An 18,719-nucleotide genomic window follows, 5' to 3' on the forward strand; every position below is an offset into this window, starting at 1 on the left:
TAAGATGGTTTTTGAAGTTCTGAAAAAATGCGGACATTCCCCCTTGTCCTCGGAGAAGTCTTGGTGAAAAGCTAAGCTCTTTGGGAGCTAGGCCCTGCATGTTTTTATCTTTGCTTCACCGCCAGAGCCTATCACAGTGTCAGGTACCCAGTGCCATCAGAGAGCAATCCAGAGCATGCTGGTTGGAGCCAAGATCTCCTGCTGACCAGCACAACTGCTCTGGAGGCCCTAGAGGCTCAGGCCCTGACTGTTTCTCCTTCACTTGTCATGTCCAATCCATCAGCATGCTCTGTTTCTGTTTTTATTTTAGTTAGTTAGTTAGTTATGGTTGCTCTGGGGCTTTGCTGCTGAGTGCAGGCTACTTTCTGTGGTGTGCAGGCTTCTCACTGAGGTGCCTTCTCTTATTGCAGAGCTCAGGCTCTAGTGTTCTGGCTCAGTAGTTGTGGTGAATGGGCTTCGCTGCCTGTTTCATGGAATCTTCCCAGACCAGAGGCGGAACCCATGTCCCCTGCACTGGCAGATGGATTCTTAGCTACTTCCCTGGTGGGAAGTCTCATCAGCGTGCTGTGTTGAAGCTACACTCAAACATGGTTTGAATATACTGCTTCTGGTCTGAGTCCGCATCACCTCTTGCCTGGGCAACTTCAACCAGCTCCTAACTGACCTTAAACACTTGTGTTCCATTCTCCACACAGCAGTTAACATGACCTTTTGAAAACGTTAAGTCTGAAAAAGTATTCCATAAGCTCAGAGTAAGACCCAAATTCCTCAGCAGATTCCTGACCCCCACTCCTTACTGAGCTCTCTACACCCCACCCCACCCCACCCCACCCACTTCTCTCCTGCTTCCCTCACCAGGCCCCGCCTCAGCAAATCACAGGAGCAGGCTCCACAAACATTCTAAATCCATCCCGGTCAGAAAGCCTTTGCCATCACCACTCCTTCTGCCTGGAATAGCACTCCCTTGGCAGCCACCCCACAACCTCTGTGTGGCTGCAGTTCAGGGCTCCATTCAAACAAAGCTCAACTCTTCAGCGAGGCCTGCTCTGGCCATCTGAAGGGCATATCACCATCCAGAAGGATTTTCCTTACTTATTTTCTGTTTCTCCTCCCAGAATGTTAGCTCCATGAAAGTAGGAACCTTGTCTGTTGTGTTCACTGATGTATCCCCAGCATCTAAAGTAACATCCATTACATAGTAGGCATTCAAAAAATAGTTGTTTGGTGAATGAATACAAGGTGGGATCACGACAGAGAAAGAGCTTTAGGCAGGAGACTCTGAGTTCCCAAATTTCTGTCTCCAGCACAGCGGCTAGGACACCTGTCTTCTTTCTCTTACCTACTTCACATACAGAAACAAACAATTCCTGGATCAGACTCAGCCACCTGTGGGTCTGTCCCTCTGGCCAAGTGGTGCTTAAGGAACTTGTACTTAGCAGGCCCTCAAGAAACACATGTTGACTTGACTTTCAATTCCCTCCTGGATTCTGAGAACCTTGCTCAACTTCTAATTTGGGGAAAAATTTCCCTCTGCAACCTACAGCCAAAACCAAGTCAAATTCAATTCCCCTACTGCTATTTAATAGCCTTGTAATCATGAATAACTAACCTGTTTACCCTTTTTGAATCTCAATTACTCATTTATAAAAAGGAGATAGTGCTACCTTCCTCACAGGGGTGAAGGAGCTCCCAAAGGCCAAATGTGAAAAAATTCGAGCAACGAAATACATATCATTGCATGATAACCCATAAAACATTGAATATTCGAGTCCATATTAACATAAAAAATAATAGAATACGTAAATAAATGAAGGAGATGGGGCAGTTTTTTCTTACAGATTCCAGTTGATAAATGTAGACTTAACTCCCTACAGACTCTTACTTGTAATGAGATAAATAGTACCTTAAAGTGGGGAACCTAATCACTGTTGAAATCATCATTGGTAAGATGTTTCACGGTCAGTGTGTCACTAAGGCACATCGCTTCTGTGGTCTTCCTGCCAAAAATGTATAATGTGATCTTGAGAAAACATCAGATAAACCCTAAGAGAGCGACATTCTACAAAATAAGAGACCAAAGCTTTGAAGGAAAAAAGAAAAAAAGATTGAGGTGACACTGTATCTAAATAAAAAGTGGGATCCTGGACCAGAAAAAAGGACACGTGAGAAAACTGGCAAAATTTGTGGAAATTCATAAATTAGGTAACAGTAATATTAGTTTCTTGGTTTTTAGAGTCGAATCATGATTGTGTAAGATGGTTACACGGGAAGCTGGGTGAAAGGTACATGGAAACTCCCTAGTATATTTTTGTACATCTAAAATCAATTCGAATAGAAAGGTACAAACATTTCAAGTGGATAATATTCACACGGACCATTGGTGGGCACACAGCTCAGCTATTAATGAAACTCCAGAGAAAACAGAGGGCGGGGAGGCGGGGGTCATTGGCGGGCGGAGTGCGCTTCTCTTCGCGTGTGTACGGCGCCGGGCGGCGGCGGCGGAGGCTGGGGGCGGGTGAGCGGGCGCGTGGGACCGGAAGCGGCAGCGCGCCCGAGTCAGAACCTGGGTCGCCGCCGAGGAGGCCGCGCGAAGCCGGGCGTCGGGCTCTTGGGGGCTCTCCCTGCACGGAGGGGTGTCGCCATGTCGTCCGTGAGCCCTATCCAGATCCCCAGCCGCCTCCCGCTGCTGCTCACGCACGAGGGCGTGTTGCTGCCCGGCTCCACCATGCGCACCAGCGTGGACTCGGCCCGCAACCTGCAGCTGGTGCGGAGCCGCCTGCTCAAGGGCACGTCGCTGCAGAGCACCATCTTGGGCGTCATCCCCAACACGCCCGACCCGGCCAGCGACGCGCAGGACCTGCCGCCGCTGCACAGGTAGGCCGGACGGCCCGGCGGCGGCGGCGGCGCGGCCTCCTTCCGGGACCGGCCCGGCCTCGGGGCGCGGGGCGCAGGGGGCCCCCGCCTCTTCAGACGACTCCCGTGCCAGACAGGCGGTGACAGGAGTGCCTCGTGACCGTTAAATGATTTGACCCACGGAGTCGTGAAAACTGCACAGTTAGCTGCTCACCATCTGTTGTGAATTTCCCTCCCGCCCCCCGGATCTTCAGGCTCCTAAGCGTGCGCCTAACCTTCCCCGCCCGGCTCTTTTCTTTCCTTTCTTCCTTGTCCCTACCCCCTTCTTCTTTCTGTTCCTTCCTTCCCAGTTCTTTTGTCCTCTTGACTGAGATACTTGCTCCGTCACGTTTTCTCCCCCCCACCCCCCCCCCCCGTCCCAGCCTATATTGCACCGTTTCTTTATTGAGGAAGCCATCTGTTCTTCCACACTCCCTGTCTATTCCCCACCCTCCAACCCCCGCCTTCTCTCGTCCCCTCGGTTCTGTTTTCCTTCCCAAAGGGCCTTCCCTGTTCATGTTTTCCCTTGTCTCCCCTTCTATTCTCATATCTCAACATCTCTTAGGCCCCAAGCTACACCATCTACAGCCCAAGCTCACCGCCTACACCCCAAGCTCACCACCTACACCCCAAGCTCACCGCCTACACCCCAAGCTCACCGCCTACACCCCAAGCTCACCGCCTACACCCCAAGCTCACCGCCTACACCTCAAGCTCACCGATTCCCCTACACCGTGACCCTAGTTGTGTGACTTTGGGTGACAGATGGAACCTGTGCTTATTTCTTTCTTCATTTGTAATTTGGAAACTAACAGCATCTGCCTCTTAGGTGTGTGATGAAAAAGTGAGATCACACATGTGGTCTTTTTTGTGCTGGCCTGGATAAATGCTTACACGGTCTAGTACTGTCCGTGGGTAGCTGCATAGCTTGAAATGTGGCTTGTCCAAATTGAGATCCTAGAATGACCAGTTGTCCGGGTTGCCAGGGACTGTCCTGGTTTTAGCACTGAAACTTTTGTGTCCCAGGAAACCCCTTGGTTCGGACAAACCATGATGGTTGGTCATCCCAAATGTACTTTAAGTGTACACTACACACTAAATTTTGAAAATTTAGTATGAAGTGTTTTGTTGATTAATTTTATAGAGATTAAGTGTTGAAATGGTAGTATTTTTGGATATTAGGAGTTAAGTAAAATATTAGCATTTCATCTCTTTCTTCTTTCTAATGTGGCTACTAAAATTACATAGGTGGTTGGCATTATATTTCTACTGGACAGTGCTGGTAATACTATGCTCTCAACAGATGCTGTTATCACCAAGCCTCCCAAGCCCTTGCCTCCTGTCCTTAACTCTTCTTGAGATGTTTAAGGTTTAGAGCCCTTCCTCTTTCATCTACAGTTACCTCTTTTAAAATTAGGTGTACTTAACTCTTAATGGATTTTGAGAGGGTTAGGAATGTCTTGTTTTTGTCCAAATTCTTTTCATTATATACATTTTTTAAAGGAGACCATGGCTTTACTCAAATTCTCAGAGATGTGGTTCCCCTCCCCTCAGCTCCCCTCCCCTCCTAAAACAAAACAGAACAAAAACATAGCAATCCTTTGTTGGTCCACCTTAAGCCTTGCCTTTTCTCAAGCATGGAAAAATTTTGGTTTCCATCTGATCTGCTTTGCTTGAGTAAAATTGGATACCTTTTTAAAAACAGAGATTTGCTTTCGCACAGTTCTATTTATTTATGTATTTATTGGCCGCATGTGGGATCTTAGTTCCCTGACCAGGGATCAAACCCACGCTCCCTGTTTTGGAAGGGCAGAGTCTTGAACCCTGGGCCACCAGGGAAGTCCCCTGACAGATTTCAAGTTTCCGTAAACTGTGATAAACTGTGTTGGATTCTGGTTTTCCTACACATGACCCCACTCCGTAAGCCTCTGTATAGTCCCATAATTTTTTGCTTTCTGTGCACAGGTCCTTAATTGCTAGTTGAGGCAAGTGTGCTCATGCTAAGATATTTTTGATTACTCATGGATACACTGTGAATTTTGAAAGTAGAGTTAGTTGTGTTTCAGTTTTGAGTGACTATTTGTTGGTATGATTCTGTCTGAATTATCCGCCTTGGAAGTTATCCACTAATAATCAGATGAGGTGTAACGTGGTTCTTGCTGTTCTTATTGTGGCTTTTGTTTTAAATGAGTGGCAATGCTAAAGTTTAATCATTTAAGTTAGAAAACCGACACTGAAAATTCTTCATGGAATTTCAGCATTACAGAGACCCACCAGACCATCTCGTTATCCTAGAAATATTATTTGCTACTTGAAAAATCTATGTAGACTGTGTTCCTTAATATTAGGTTCCAGTGTCTTTTTCCCAATTGAGCCTTAAATGCTCTTATTTTAAAAATTAAAAGAGCTTTAATATTACAAGTATTGAGTTACTTACAACATTGTTCTGTTTCAATGCGCAAATCTGCCCTTCCCCAGTTACCTGCTGTTTCAGATTGTAGTCAGACCCCAGAGGCACAGCAAGGGCTTTGCTCCTGTCTCTTGTTGCCTTTAGACCATCCAGGTGATGGTGCCTCAGTCTTCAAGGAACAGCGGTGATCATTTGATTCCCCAGACTCTTTATCCTAAAGTGCCAGGGTCAGATGTTGACTTAGCTGAACCACTTCCTCAACCATGTTGAACAGTACAGTCCCTTTTCTGCATGTTGATGTGTAGGCATGTTGCCTACTTTTGATTAGCCCCAGTATGAAACTTGGCTCTCATGCCACCGCAGGCCACCCTGCTTCATTGGACTGTCTTTTTAGTGACTCCTCAGAAGCTCATTGTTTTCTTAATGAAAATGGACAGTTATTTAACATTCCCTGCACAGTGTCTTCAGACATTTCGAGATGGCCCTGCAATCTTCTCCCAGTCTTCCAGTCTTCAGCATACCTGCCTTCCTTTCTTCATAGTACTGATTGCTCAGTCCCTCTTCATTTTGGGATACTTCATCTCTGAAGTGAAATGAAGTGACGTGAAAGTCACTTAGTCGTGTCCGACTCTTCGTGACCCCAAGGACCATACAGTTCATGGAATTCTCTAGGCCAGAATACTGGAGTGGGTAGCCTTTCCCTTCTCCAGGGGATCTTCCCAACCCAGGGATTGAACCCAGGTCTCCCGCATTGCAGGCAGATTCTTGACCAGCTGAGCCATAAGGGAAGCCCAAGATTCAATCTCTGGTTGGAGAAGTAAGATCCCACAAGCCAAGTTCAGTGCATTCGCTCAATCGTGTTGAACTCTTTGCGACCCCCTGAATCGCAGCACGCCAGGCCTCCCTGTCTATCACCAACTCCTGGAGTTCACCCAGACTCACATCCAAGTCAGTGATGCCATCCAGCCATCTCAGCCTCTGTTGTCCCCTTCTCCTCCTGCCCCCAATCCCTCCCAGCATCAGAGTCTTTTCCAGTGAGTCAACTCTTTGCATGAAGTGGCCAAAGTACTGGAGTTTCAGCTTTAGCATCATTCCTTCCAAAGAAATCCCAGGCCTGATCTCCTTCAGAATGGACTGGTTGGATCTCCTTGCAGTCCAATGGACTCGCAAGAGTCTTCTCCAACACCACAGTTCAAAAGCATCAGTTCTTTGGTGCTCAGCTTTCTTCACAGTCCAACTCTCACATCCATACATGACCACTGGAAAAACTATAGCCTTGACTAGATGGACATTTGTTGGCAAAGTAATGTCTCTGCTTTTCAATATGCTATCTAGGTTGGTCATAACTTTTCTTCCAAGGAGTAAGCGTCTTTTAATTTCATGGCTGCAGTCACCATCTACAGTGATTTTGGAGCCCAAAAAAATAAAGTCTGACACTGTTTCCACTGTTTCCCCATCTATTTCCCATGAAGTGATGGGACCAGATGCCATGATCTTCATTTTCTGAATGTTGAGTTTTAAGCCAACTTTTAGGCCTGAACAAATAAATTAAGTTAAAAAAAAAAAAAGTGAAAGAGAAGAAAAAAGCAAGTGATTGGCAAATAGACCACAGCCATCCTTGTCTTCATATTCTAGCAAGGTTATGCTCAAAATCCTTCAAGCTAGGCTTTAGTATTATGTGAACTGAGAACTTTCAGGTGTACAAGCTGGGCTTAGAAAAGGCAGAGGAACCAGAGATCAGATCACTAACATCCATTCAGAAAAACATCTACTGCTTTATTGATTATGCTAAAGCCTTTGACTGTGTGGATCACAACAAACTGTGATAAATTCTTAAAGAGATCGGAGTATCAGACCACCTTACTTGTTCCTGAGAAACCTATATGCAGGTCAAGAAATAACAAAACCGGACATCAAACAATGGACTTGTTTCCAAATTGGGTAAGAAGTGCCTCGAGCCTGTCTATTGTCACCCTGCATATTTACTTTCTGTGCAGAGTACATCATGTAAAATGTTGGGCTGGATGACTCACAAGCTGGAATCAAGATTGCCAGGGGAAATATCAACAACTTCAGATATGTAGATGATACCACTCTAATGGCAGAAGGCAAAGAGGAACTAAAAGGCCTCTTAAGGGTGATAGAGGACAGTGAAAAGGCTGGCTTAAAACTCAGCATTAAAAAAATGAAGATCTTGGCATCTGGTCCTATCACTTCCTAACAAACAGAAGGGGATAAAGTGGAACAGCAACAAATTTCATTTTCTTGGGCTCCAAAAATCACTGCAGACGGTGACTACAGCCATGAAATTAAAAGACGCTACTTGGAAGGAAAGCTGTGACAAACCTAGACAGCATATTACAAAGAAGAGACATCACTTTGTTAACAAAGGTCTGTATAGTCGAAGCTCTGTTTTTTTCCAGTAGTCATTACAGATGTAAGAGTTGGACCATAAAGAAGGCTGAGTACCAAAGAACTGATGCTTTTTCATTGTGGTGCTGGAGAAGATTCTTGAGACTCTTGGACAACAAGGAGATCAAATCAGTCAATCCTAAAGGAAATTAACCCTGAATATTCATTGGAAGGACTGATGCTGAAGCTGAGACTCCCATACTTTGGCCACCTGATGCAAAGAAACAACTCACTGAAAAAGATCCTGATGTCAGGAAAGGTCGAAGGCAGGAGAAAGGGGCTGCTGAAGATGAGATATCTAGACAGCATCACCAACTTAGTGGACATGAGTTTGAGCAAATTCTGGGAGATGATGAAGAACAGGGAAAGCTGGTGTGCTGCAGTCCATGTGGTCACAAAGAGCTGGACACAACTTGGCGACTGACCAACAACAAATAAAGTGCTTGGGCTTCCCAGGTGGCTCAGTGGTAAAGAATCCACCTGCCGATGCCACAGAGGTGGGCTCAGTCCCTGGGTCCAGAAGACTCCCTGGAGAAGGAAATGGCAACCCATTCCAGCATTTTTGCCTGGGAAATCTCATGGGCAGAGGAGCCTGGCAGGCTATAGTTCATGGGGTCGCAAAAGAGGTGGGCATGAGTGTCTTCCTCTAATGCGGGAGACCTGAGTTTGATCCCTGGGTTGGGAAGATCCCCTGGAGAAGGAAATGGCAACCCATTCCAGTATTCTTGACTGGAGAATCCCATGGACAGAGGAGCCTTGTGGGCTATAGTCCACGGGGTCACAAAGAGTGGGACACGACTGAGTGACTTAACTAACTTTGCATCTAAACAGCAATAAAGCTCATAGTAATAGAAGAACTAGATTTTTTAGAAAGATGACCAAGTTGATATAAACCCCATGTGTCATAGTTCGATCGTAGTTAGAAGGAAAGTATTAATTGAACATTTTGTTTACTTAATACCTATTTTTATATGTAAAACCTAGAGCCCAACATACAATACAGCTTGTCTAAAATAGCATTAGGGGCCTACCTGGAAGTCAGGTGGTTAAGACTTCGCCTTCCAGTGCCTAGAGGGGAATCCGGTTGGATCTCTGGTCAGGAGCTAAGTTCACATGCCTCCTGGCCAGAAAAAACTGGAACATAAACAACAGAAGCAATATTGTAACAAATTCAATAAAGACTTTAAAAATGGTCCACATTAAAAAAAAAATCTTAAAAATAAATAATATAAATGTTATCTTTCTTCCCAGAGCTTTTACCTCAAACGTCTTTCACTGAATAGTCTGTTTCTAGCCATCTAATTATTTCGCACATCATGTTTCTTCTTTAAAAAGGGTGCATTCATGTACCCTTTTTTTTTTTTTTTTTTTTTTTTTAGGTCTGTTGTCAACTACAAGTGATTTAAATTAAGAAATAATTACATTGAAAACCCCTGTATATTTTTTCCACTTAATCACTTTACTGTTTGGAACATCTCCTTTGACAGTTAGCAAAACTTCTATTTGCTTTGTGAGAAGACTCATTTTTAGTGTCACCTTTAATCAGTGACATTTGATTCTGGTGGCTCAGACGGTAAAGCGTCTGTCTACAATGCTGGAGACACAGGTTCAATCCCTGGGTCAGGAAGATCCCCTGGAGAAGGGAATGGCACCCCACTCCAGTACTCTTGCCTGGAAAATCCCATGGACAGAGGAGCCTGGTAGGCTACAGTCCATGGGGTCGCAAAGAGTCGGACACGACTGAGCGACTTCACTTCCACTTAATCAGTGACATAGCCCAAATAATTAAATTTATTTTCTAATCTGCAGGTTTGGATTTGTCTTATCTCCCTCTGGTTTCTCTTTAGTTTCTAGTCTGTTAACCTCTGAGGCCAGGAATCCAGTTTCTTATCTGTCAGTTTTCTTATAAATAGAACTGTAAACATTGTGCATTACACAAGCTTTGGTTGTCGTCTGCGGTGAACTACAGTCTTCATTAGTCTCTAGGTCCAGCTAACTTGCTCAGGGAGTTAGGCAGGTTTTCAGCGAGTGGGAGATAGACCCTACCATTTGATTAGTGACTGAAGAAAAGCAGCTGCAACACAAAATCAGGTTTTTGAAGTACGTGATGTTTTTTTCTCCCCACCAAATTATTTTCCTGATTTTTTGGTTTCACTTATTATTAAAATCAAGTTTTATCCCCTGTCCACGTGGTATGCCTGCAAGGACGGTAAGGAAATATATGCATAACTCAGAATAAACTGAGTGGAGTGGCGGTGGGAAGCCAAAGGTTACAGGTTATATACAGAATGCATCATTTATAAGGAAGGAGTCAAGAATGAACTGCAGCTGGAAGTGAGCGAGCTCACTAAAGTGTACGCACATTGTCTATGCCATCAGTATGTTTGAGATGAGTGAGTTTAATATTCCTGTGTCACCACTGTCCAGTGTTGAAAGCGCTGATCACTTTGGTTTTAGTTTCTTTTCTGAAGTTACAACCTAGCCTGTGGCTCAGGGGAGAAAATCTAGGTGTAGATGGCATCTGGAAGTCACCTCTGAATCTTGATCTTTCTGTTTTGTATTACTGCAGCTTGGTTTGGATGAGGCTTCCTTCCTATGGATTCGTTTTTATGCAACTTGGTCAGAATTGAATGATAAGGAGCTCAGGCTTAAATGACTTTGTAAGGCTGAGGCTTGTAACTTTGTATCAAGTGTTAGGTGTGGTGATTACCACTTAGAACTAACTAGGTTTACACTTTCCTGAGGTCTAGGTCTTTGACTAAGTCTCCTCAGACCACGAATAAGTGTGGCCTCTGATATTTAGCCCCACATTTAGAAATTCAGAATTCAAGGGCATACATGTTAATTCCCAGATTTGATGGCAGTTTTATAGATTGATTATATAAAAAACCTGATTTGGTGTTAGTAGAAAAACTGGTTGGAACAGGGATTACTTAGGTTGGTTTACTTCATACTGTTTGTATTTAAATCTACTTAGAGTGTGTGTGTGTGTGTGTGTGTGTGTGCACACGCGCTCAATAGTGTCCAACTCTTTGGGACTCCATAATGCTAGTATATATTCTGGTGAAAGATTACCTCATTCCCAGCTGGCAAAATTAATTTAAACTATGTAAATCTCAACAGCTTTTACGTTTTTATGTTTAAATAATCCAAATGCTTAGAAATTTCTACCTAATTCTTAAAGCATCTAATTAGAATGAGATGGCCCCATAGCAGGTGGTAGGGACTTAACAGACCATGCTGTTGTTACTGTTTAGTCGTGTCTGACTTTTTGCGACCCCATGTACTGTCGTCCTGCCAGGCTCCTCTGTCCATGGGATTTCCCAGGCAAGAATACTGGAGTGGGTTGCCATTTCCTTTTTCAGTGGATCTTCTAGACCCAAGGATTGAACCCAGATCTCCCTCATTGGTGAAAAGAAGTGAAAGTCGCTCAGTTATGTCTGACTCTTTGTGACCCCATGGACTATACAGTCTATGGAATTCTCCAGGCCAGAATACCAGAGTGGGTAGCCTTTCCCTTCTCCAGGGGATCTTCCCAACCCAGGGATCGAACCCAGGTCTCCCACGTTGCAGGCAGAATCTTTACAAGCTGAGCCACAAGGGAAGCCCCCCTCATTGGTAGGCGGATTCTTGACCACTGAGCCACCAGGAAAGCCCAACAGACAGTGCACCGGATGCTACATTAAATAGAGAAGTAATTCATTTGCACTTTAGATCTTCTTTGTTTTTTAATGAATTTCTCAGAAAAGGCAACCCTTTTGAGGTGCGTTTCTGCCCTGCCATACTGAGCATTTGTAATGCTGACGTTCTGTGTGTTTTTCAGGATTGGGACAGCTGCGCTGGCAGTCCAGGTTGTGGGCAGTAACTGGCCCAAGCCCCACTATACTTTGCTGATAACAGGCCTGTGCCGCTTCCAGATCATACAGGTTGTGAAAGAGAAGCCCTATCCTGTTGCCGAGGTGGAACAGTTGGACCGGCTGGAGGAGTTCCCTAATACCTGTAAGACTAGGGAGGAGCTCGGAGAGCTATCCGAACAGTTTTACAAATATGCGGTACAAGTGAGTTGCTTTTAGTGTTTCCTTAAAACTCTCTTTTCTTTGGTTTCTTTGTTACCATAAGACGTGATAAATTTATTGAGTGGTGAAGTGTTCAGGCAGTATGTGCTTAGAAGATTTAGTGATATATTGATTTCAGATTGCTTTTGTCTGGGCTTGTATCTCAGTTTTTCTAGGACATGCTAGCCAACCCTTTCTAAAATTTTTCCAAAGAGTGTTTCTGGAGCTTTCCTTGTAACTTTCAGTGTCTCCAAACCAGATAGTTATTAAACCTAAATAATCTTAAATGTTAAAATATTGAACAGAAGCTGTTTGTCACTAGAAGATCTAGGCATCACACTATATGTCACGTTGGTTCAGAAGTCAGGATCACACTGTGGCTGGTGTGGAAGATTAAGTCCGTGGTTTCACATGTGGTTGAAACCTCGATCCTCTAGAATTCTGGGAGGGATGCATACATTAGGTGTACATTAAACATTTAATGCACACATTAGGTGTACATTAAACATTGGACTCCTTAATTCTAGGTTTGAGGTTTTTTTTGAGTTTTAATTCTCGATTGAGCAGAAAGCTTCTCCCTTCACCCCCAAAGCATATGCTTATATGCTTTTAGTCACTTCAGATCTTACTGAAGTATATTACAAAATGTAGTCTTAAGTGTTCTATTGATGTAACCCAGTGACTAAGCTGGAACTGTGTGGGACAGGCAGTGTCTAAAGGCCTTGATTATAAACTCTAGTGACTGTTGAAAGTGTGTAGGGCAGGGGTTCATAGCCTGTGGTGTTTGTACTTGATGTGGCATTTGAAGGGACACATTTCTAGTGTGGTGAACAACAAGAACATAGAGAATTTTGAACTACAACCGCTCTCAGGACTGAAAGGAAAAACCTACTTGAAGAGAGAAGCTTCAGTTTGAGAACCAGAGTAAGTGAATATGCTATTTAGGAATGAAGGCGATTAAGGGGAAAGTAGAATTTATCTTCCTTTTCCTGAGTGATCATCCCTGAGTCTCAGTTCCTCTCTTGGACATAGCATCATAGCTTCTTTCTTTATACTTTACTTCTCCCCACTTTAAATCAACAAAAAGTTTTAAATATGTTAAGATTTTATAATAACATTCAAGAAATTTTTATAACATCTCCTCAGTTACACCACCATTGTGCAAAAGGCAAGGGGAACTTAATCAACAGCCCCACTGAATATCCCAGTTACCGAAAGCTTGCCTGGAGCTTGATCTGTCTTAACTCCAGACTATACCCTGGAACTTGTTTTTTTTTTTTTTTTTAAATCATTCAGTCAGTGCTCAGATTTTAACTAATCCTGTGTTCTACTAAAAAACAGTATTTCACCTACTGACTGGTTAACATAATCAGCCATGTTAAATTTCCAGAATTTGATAATTACACTCTGTAAGAGAATACGTATCCTTATTCTTAAGAACAAGGTCATGATGTCTGCAGTTTATTCTGACATGTTTAGCAATATTTGTGTGTTGTGTGTGTGTGTGTAGAGTAGGGGAGAGAGAAAGCAGATGTGGCAAAGTGTTAACCGCTGATGAATTTAGGGGGAGTTTATTAGGGGAAGGAGTTTCTTTATATTACTGTAACTTTTCTATAAATTTTACTTTTTTTAAATAAAATACTAAAATCACTGATTTACAAAACCTTTTATAAACATTATTATTACCCACTTTTGAGCCATTTTGGCTTTTCATTCCAATTGACATTTTAACTGTACTTCTCTTTTCCTTTGAGTCCTGTAAAAATGCCTGGACCCTAATAATCAATGATTGTTCGGAAGCAAGGACTTTCTTTGTGACCCAAACTTAAACCTGTATGACAATTTGATTTTTTAAATTCACAAATAATGCCCAATTTTATTAAGAAGGACTTTTTTTTCTCCCTTTGTAGTTGGTTGAAATGTTGGATATGTCTGTCCCTGCAGTTGCTAAATTGAGACGTCTTTTAGACAGTCTTCCAAGGGAAGCTCTACCAGACATTCTGACATCAATTATCCGAACAAGCAACAAAGAGAAGCTCCAGGTCAGTGTTCCCCTCCGGAATGCCACACTGCTTTGTCACTTCTTATTCAGATCTAGGTAGTAAGTTGTTTTTTGTTTTTTTTTTAATTTTATTTTATTTTTAAACTTTACAAAATTGTATTAGTTTTGCCAAATATAGGTAATAAGTTTTGACTTTCAGGTAAGAGATACTGGAGACCCACAGAAGTAGTTAAGATACATATACACTTAAATTGACTTTAAAGTGATTGCTTTACATTTTTGTGTACCCAGACAGTTCTTGCCTTTGCATTATCAGTACTAGTAGTTTGTTAACTTAGGAAAAAGTTTAAGTGAGAATGACTTTTTAAAAATGTGGAGCTGTGACCTTTCCCTTGTATATAATAAGTCTGCATTGTTAGACTTCTTCGTGTTTCTTACAGAAACCACAGCTATGATGTGTTATCTATGACTTTTTTTTATGGTTTTCAACTTCTATTTGTTTAAAGTGAAACGAGTTTAAAAGACACTTGAAAAATAATCCAAATGTGGATTCTTAGATTTGAATGTCTTTTCTCCAAACTATTGGAGAAGGAAATGGCAACCCACTCCAGTACTCTTGCCTGGACAATCCATCCCATGGATGGAGGAGCCTGGTAGGCTACAGTCCATGGGATTGCGAAGAGTCGGACATGACTGAGCGACTTCACTTTCTCCAAACTATAAAAGTTTTCCTGTACACTTATTTTTGTAGTATTTTTAAGCGATCTGTTTTATTGAATCTTCTGAGAACATTAAACTACCTTCCTTATTTCATCAGTTTATTTAATGCTTAAGTCTAACTATTATACTAGCCAATGCGACTAATGCAGATAGGTTGTGTTTAAACACAAGAATTCGGTTTAGCTGGTAGGAGCAGAGAAGGCAGGAGTTCTACCGACTGACCTAGCTTGGGCTTAGCAAGGGCATTTTACTGAGGAACCAGAGAGCGTTACTCACTCAGATCATTCTTGGAGGTTGGTTAAAATGTTCCTAGACTCTTGTGTATGTAAAATGTTAAATTTTTTTGAACCTATAATTTGTTTAGACCTACTACGTAGACACATCTGGGCTTTCAGAGGATAATTCCCGGGAATGAGTTGACATAAAATGTGTTTTGTTCTTGCCCTTGGAACAATATCTTGGCTTCATCTTTTAAATAGAAACTCAAGATACTGTTATTCTTATCTTTGTTTTAGGATTCTGGTATTTATGTCAGATGACCTTGCTGATAATTTGGTTGTGTTAGCCATAGTGTAGCTGTGAATATTGAGAGGTGTTATCTTTTTTACTTAGCAGTTTAAGTCATGAGTCTTGACTGCCTTATTTCTGGAGCATGTATTTCTGAGAAGAGATGCTGTAACGTTTCAGATTTTAGATGCTGTGAGTCTGGAGGAACGGTTCAAGATGACCATACCGCTGCTTGTCAGGCAAATCGAAGGCCTGAAATTGCTTCAGAAAACCAGAAAACACAAGCAAGATGATGATAAGCGGGTAAATCCTCCTTTTAATCCATTTCTTTAGGTTCTTTAGTTGTTTTTGTGTGATGTAAGGTTCAGTTGTTTTCTTTCTTTCTTTTTTTTTTTTTTTAAGAAAAAAATTGGAATAAAGAAAGGAACAAAGAAGAAACAAATTCGTTGTCTGTTTCACCCAAGTTACTGATAAAATTTTGAATTCTAGTTTGTTTCCCTCTGCCCCTTCTCCATGTTTGGATCTTTTTTTTTTCCTTTAAGCGTGTAGACATTTTCTCATGTTTTGTTTTGATAATCATTGAGAGGGATAGTTTACTAAGCCATTTCTTTTTCTGCCAGTGTGTGATGTTTTCAATATATTAAAAATTAACAAATAACCACGACGACTGTCTTTGAGTATGATTTTTTTTTCCCACTGCATACAGTATTTATTAAGAACATACCACAAAATTATTTCCTAAAAGGACTGACTGAATGTGTTGTGCCATACTTTGGCTTTTTAAAAATTATTTTGTACTGTTTTAAGTTTTTGACTTGACTTCTTTGTTTTAACTTATAAATGTTTCAATTTTCGTTTGTACAAACTGTTAGTTTAATATTTCTGTTTTTATAAAATTATATTTTTGCTGTTTTATGTTTTTAACTTTTATATTTGACTGTATTAAATAGGTAATTTCATAAGTTAAATAAATTCTAAGGCCTTTAAGTTAAATGCCAGTATATCATTTTGCTTCAGGAACAGCTAGAGTTGATTCATGATATTAATGAGTTGAGAATTTCAAAACAGTAGGTGGTTTTTAAAACATGGTAGAGAGTCACGGAGAAGGAGAGCTTAAATAAGACCGTTGACTTGGCAGAGGAGACTGTTGTTGGCTTTCAGGGAACAGTTTCAGCACACTAGAGACAAAAGTCAAAGTACAAAGTGCAAATTATTAAGTAACCAGCAAGGAAGGGGAAGTGGTGATTAGTGCCTCTTGTTGGAAAAGCAGAACATTACAAGGGAAATAAATAGTGTATAATTAATTGGAAAAAACCATAGATAAGTTAAAACATTTTGAAAGGCGGAAGACTTTTTTGCTTGTTACGGATGAAGAGAATAGAGGCAGTAGCGGAAAGGTTAATGATGTTAAAGAGAAACTTTGTATTGTAGGGAGAAAATGAAATTTATTCAGTTGCGAAATGATGAGTAGTCATTAAGTATATCAAGAAAATAGTGGCTGCAGTAGTAGCCCAAGAAGAGACAATTCTTAGATGTTTTCATCATTACTAGTAGCCAATTTCTTGAATTTTTTCTTCTCATGCTGGTAGTGTTAGCATGTATGGAAGAAACACGTCCATCTCATCTTCATCTGCTTTTTAAATTCTGCTCCCTCCATATGTTCATGTGCCTCCTCATCATTCTGAACTTCAGTTCCTAAAGATTTAGACTCTACCCCTAAAAATGTCTCCTGCAGCTCGGTGCTTCGTCCCCAGTTTACTTGGGCATGCAGTTTTTCACTCCTGCTTTATCTTGTAGGTCATCGCAATACGCCCTATGAGAAGGATTACACACGTCCCAGGTGCTCTCGCGGACGAGGATGAGGATGAAGATAACGATGACATTGTCATGCTGGAGAAAAAGATACGGACATCCAGCATGCCGGAACAGGCCCACAAAGTCTGTGTCAAAGAGATAAAAAGGTAGGTTGTAGAAGCTGTTCGTTCATTAGGATTTTCATTTGCTTATTAACGTTAAAAACTGTTGCTCATGGAAGTGAATCTGCTACTTTGTGTTACAAAGCTGATCTCTTGTTTCATAGTCTTTTATCTTTCTCCTTTCCCTTATGTTTAGTATAGTCACGGACCACTCTATTCATCTCACCTTTCCACTGTTATCTCTTTATTGCTTATATTTCTTATGTTTATGGCTTTCCTGTGAAGTGCTTTCTCTTCTTTATTCCTCCATCAGAATCTGATTCTTAATACTCCTGAACCAACACCATGTTGAGCATTTTCTTTTTCTTGAGTGCTGAATATACCAAGTGATGTAACTTTTCCATCTACTGTATGCTGTCAGGCACAGTCACTATTGCCACTGCCTTTTCATAGTCTTAAGGCCATACTTTACTTAGAAATAATGTTTATGCAGTTATTGTGTTCTTTGCACATCACCGTTTTCGTCCTTAGATTAACTTTAGGAGGCAGGGACAATCAGTTTTGCCTTCGTTCAAGATAAAGTACAGGGGAACCTTGCTGACAGAATAGGGTACATGAGTTGATCACATTTTCTGGATAATCTCAGGGTTAAAGCCATTTTTTCCTTTCCATACTTATAACATTCTGACTGTATTGCTTTTTTTTAATGAGTGGATTGTAATCAACCTAAATGTATGCTCAGGAACTAAAGATTTGACTTCTGAGATGCACAGTTAAGAATATAAGTAAATGTCATTGAGATATTTTACAGTGACTCTGACATTAGTTAACAAATGCAGAACATCTATTATGTACAGAACACTTTATTAAGCACTGCATATATTATGAAAGTTGCATTATTTTAATTAAATATCTGATGAGCTTTCTCTCTGATACAAGACAATATGTAATTATCATATTATACATGATTAGGCACCTAAGTAAATCACTGGGTAATCGACTTGAGACTCTTCCTGTGAGATACAGATATTGATAAGGCCTTACATATTTCAAGGATAGGATCAGAGCGCTAGTTTGCAAGTATCTGTTTAAAACAAAATAATCTTTTTATTACCTAGATTTTTATTAGGTTGATGCAAAAGTAATAGTAGTCTTGGAACACATCTTTATTAATCAAAATAGGAGCCATTACAATCAACACATTTTTGCCAATGAGAAATAAGTTTGCTTATTCCTGTAGCACTAAACTCTGTGCTTTGGGATTCAGTGAACTCTTGGAAAGCATTTTCAGCCTCTTGATGGTTGTTGGAAGCATTTTCCCTGCAAAAAGTTGTTGAGATGCTTGAAGAAGTGGTAGTCGGTTGGTGAGAGGTCAGGTGAATATGGCAGATGAGGCAAAACTTTGTAGCCCAATTGGTTCAACTTTGGAAGCGTTGGTTGTGCACTGTGTGGTTGGGCCTCATTGTGGAGAAGAATTGGGCCCATTCTGTGACCAGCGCCAGCTGCAGGCATTGCAGTTTTCAGTGCATCTCATCGATGTACTGAGCATACTTCTCAGATGCAGTGGTTTTGCCAGGACTCAGAAAGCGGTAGTGGATCAGACGTGCAACAGACCACCAGACAGTGACTGACCTTTTTTTGGTACAAGTTTGGCTTTGGAAAGTGCTTTGAAGCTTCTCAGTCCAACTACTGAGCTGGTCATCGCTGGTTGTCATCTAAAATCCACTTTTCATCGCACATCACAATCTTACTGAGAAATGGTTTGAAGTTGTTGCGTGTTTCAAAACTATGAGTTTTTTGATTTG

General features: G+C 41.5%; 1 protein-coding gene across 1 annotated transcript in view; it reads left to right on the plus strand.

Moving 5' to 3' along the window:
• The first annotated feature begins 2,534 nt into the window (after positions 1-2,534).
• LONP2 (lon peptidase 2, peroxisomal) overlaps positions 2,535-18,719 on the plus strand; it is an 88,038-nt gene continuing 71,853 nt past the window's right edge. Inside the window, exons 1-5 of the mRNA XM_055553129.1 lie at positions 2,535-2,874; positions 11,538-11,772; positions 13,680-13,811; positions 15,179-15,301; positions 16,796-16,959. Coding sequence (XP_055409104.1) covers positions 2,642-2,874; positions 11,538-11,772; positions 13,680-13,811; positions 15,179-15,301; positions 16,796-16,959 — 887 coding nt within the window. The 5' untranslated portion in view covers positions 2,535-2,641. The remainder of the gene's footprint in view (positions 2,875-11,537; positions 11,773-13,679; positions 13,812-15,178; positions 15,302-16,795; positions 16,960-18,719) is intronic.

The sequence above is a fragment of the Bubalus kerabau genome, chromosome 17 (genome assembly GCF_029407905.1).
Source record: "Bubalus kerabau isolate K-KA32 ecotype Philippines breed swamp buffalo chromosome 17, PCC_UOA_SB_1v2, whole genome shotgun sequence".
NCBI classification, from domain to species: domain Eukaryota; kingdom Metazoa; phylum Chordata; class Mammalia; order Artiodactyla; family Bovidae; genus Bubalus; species Bubalus kerabau.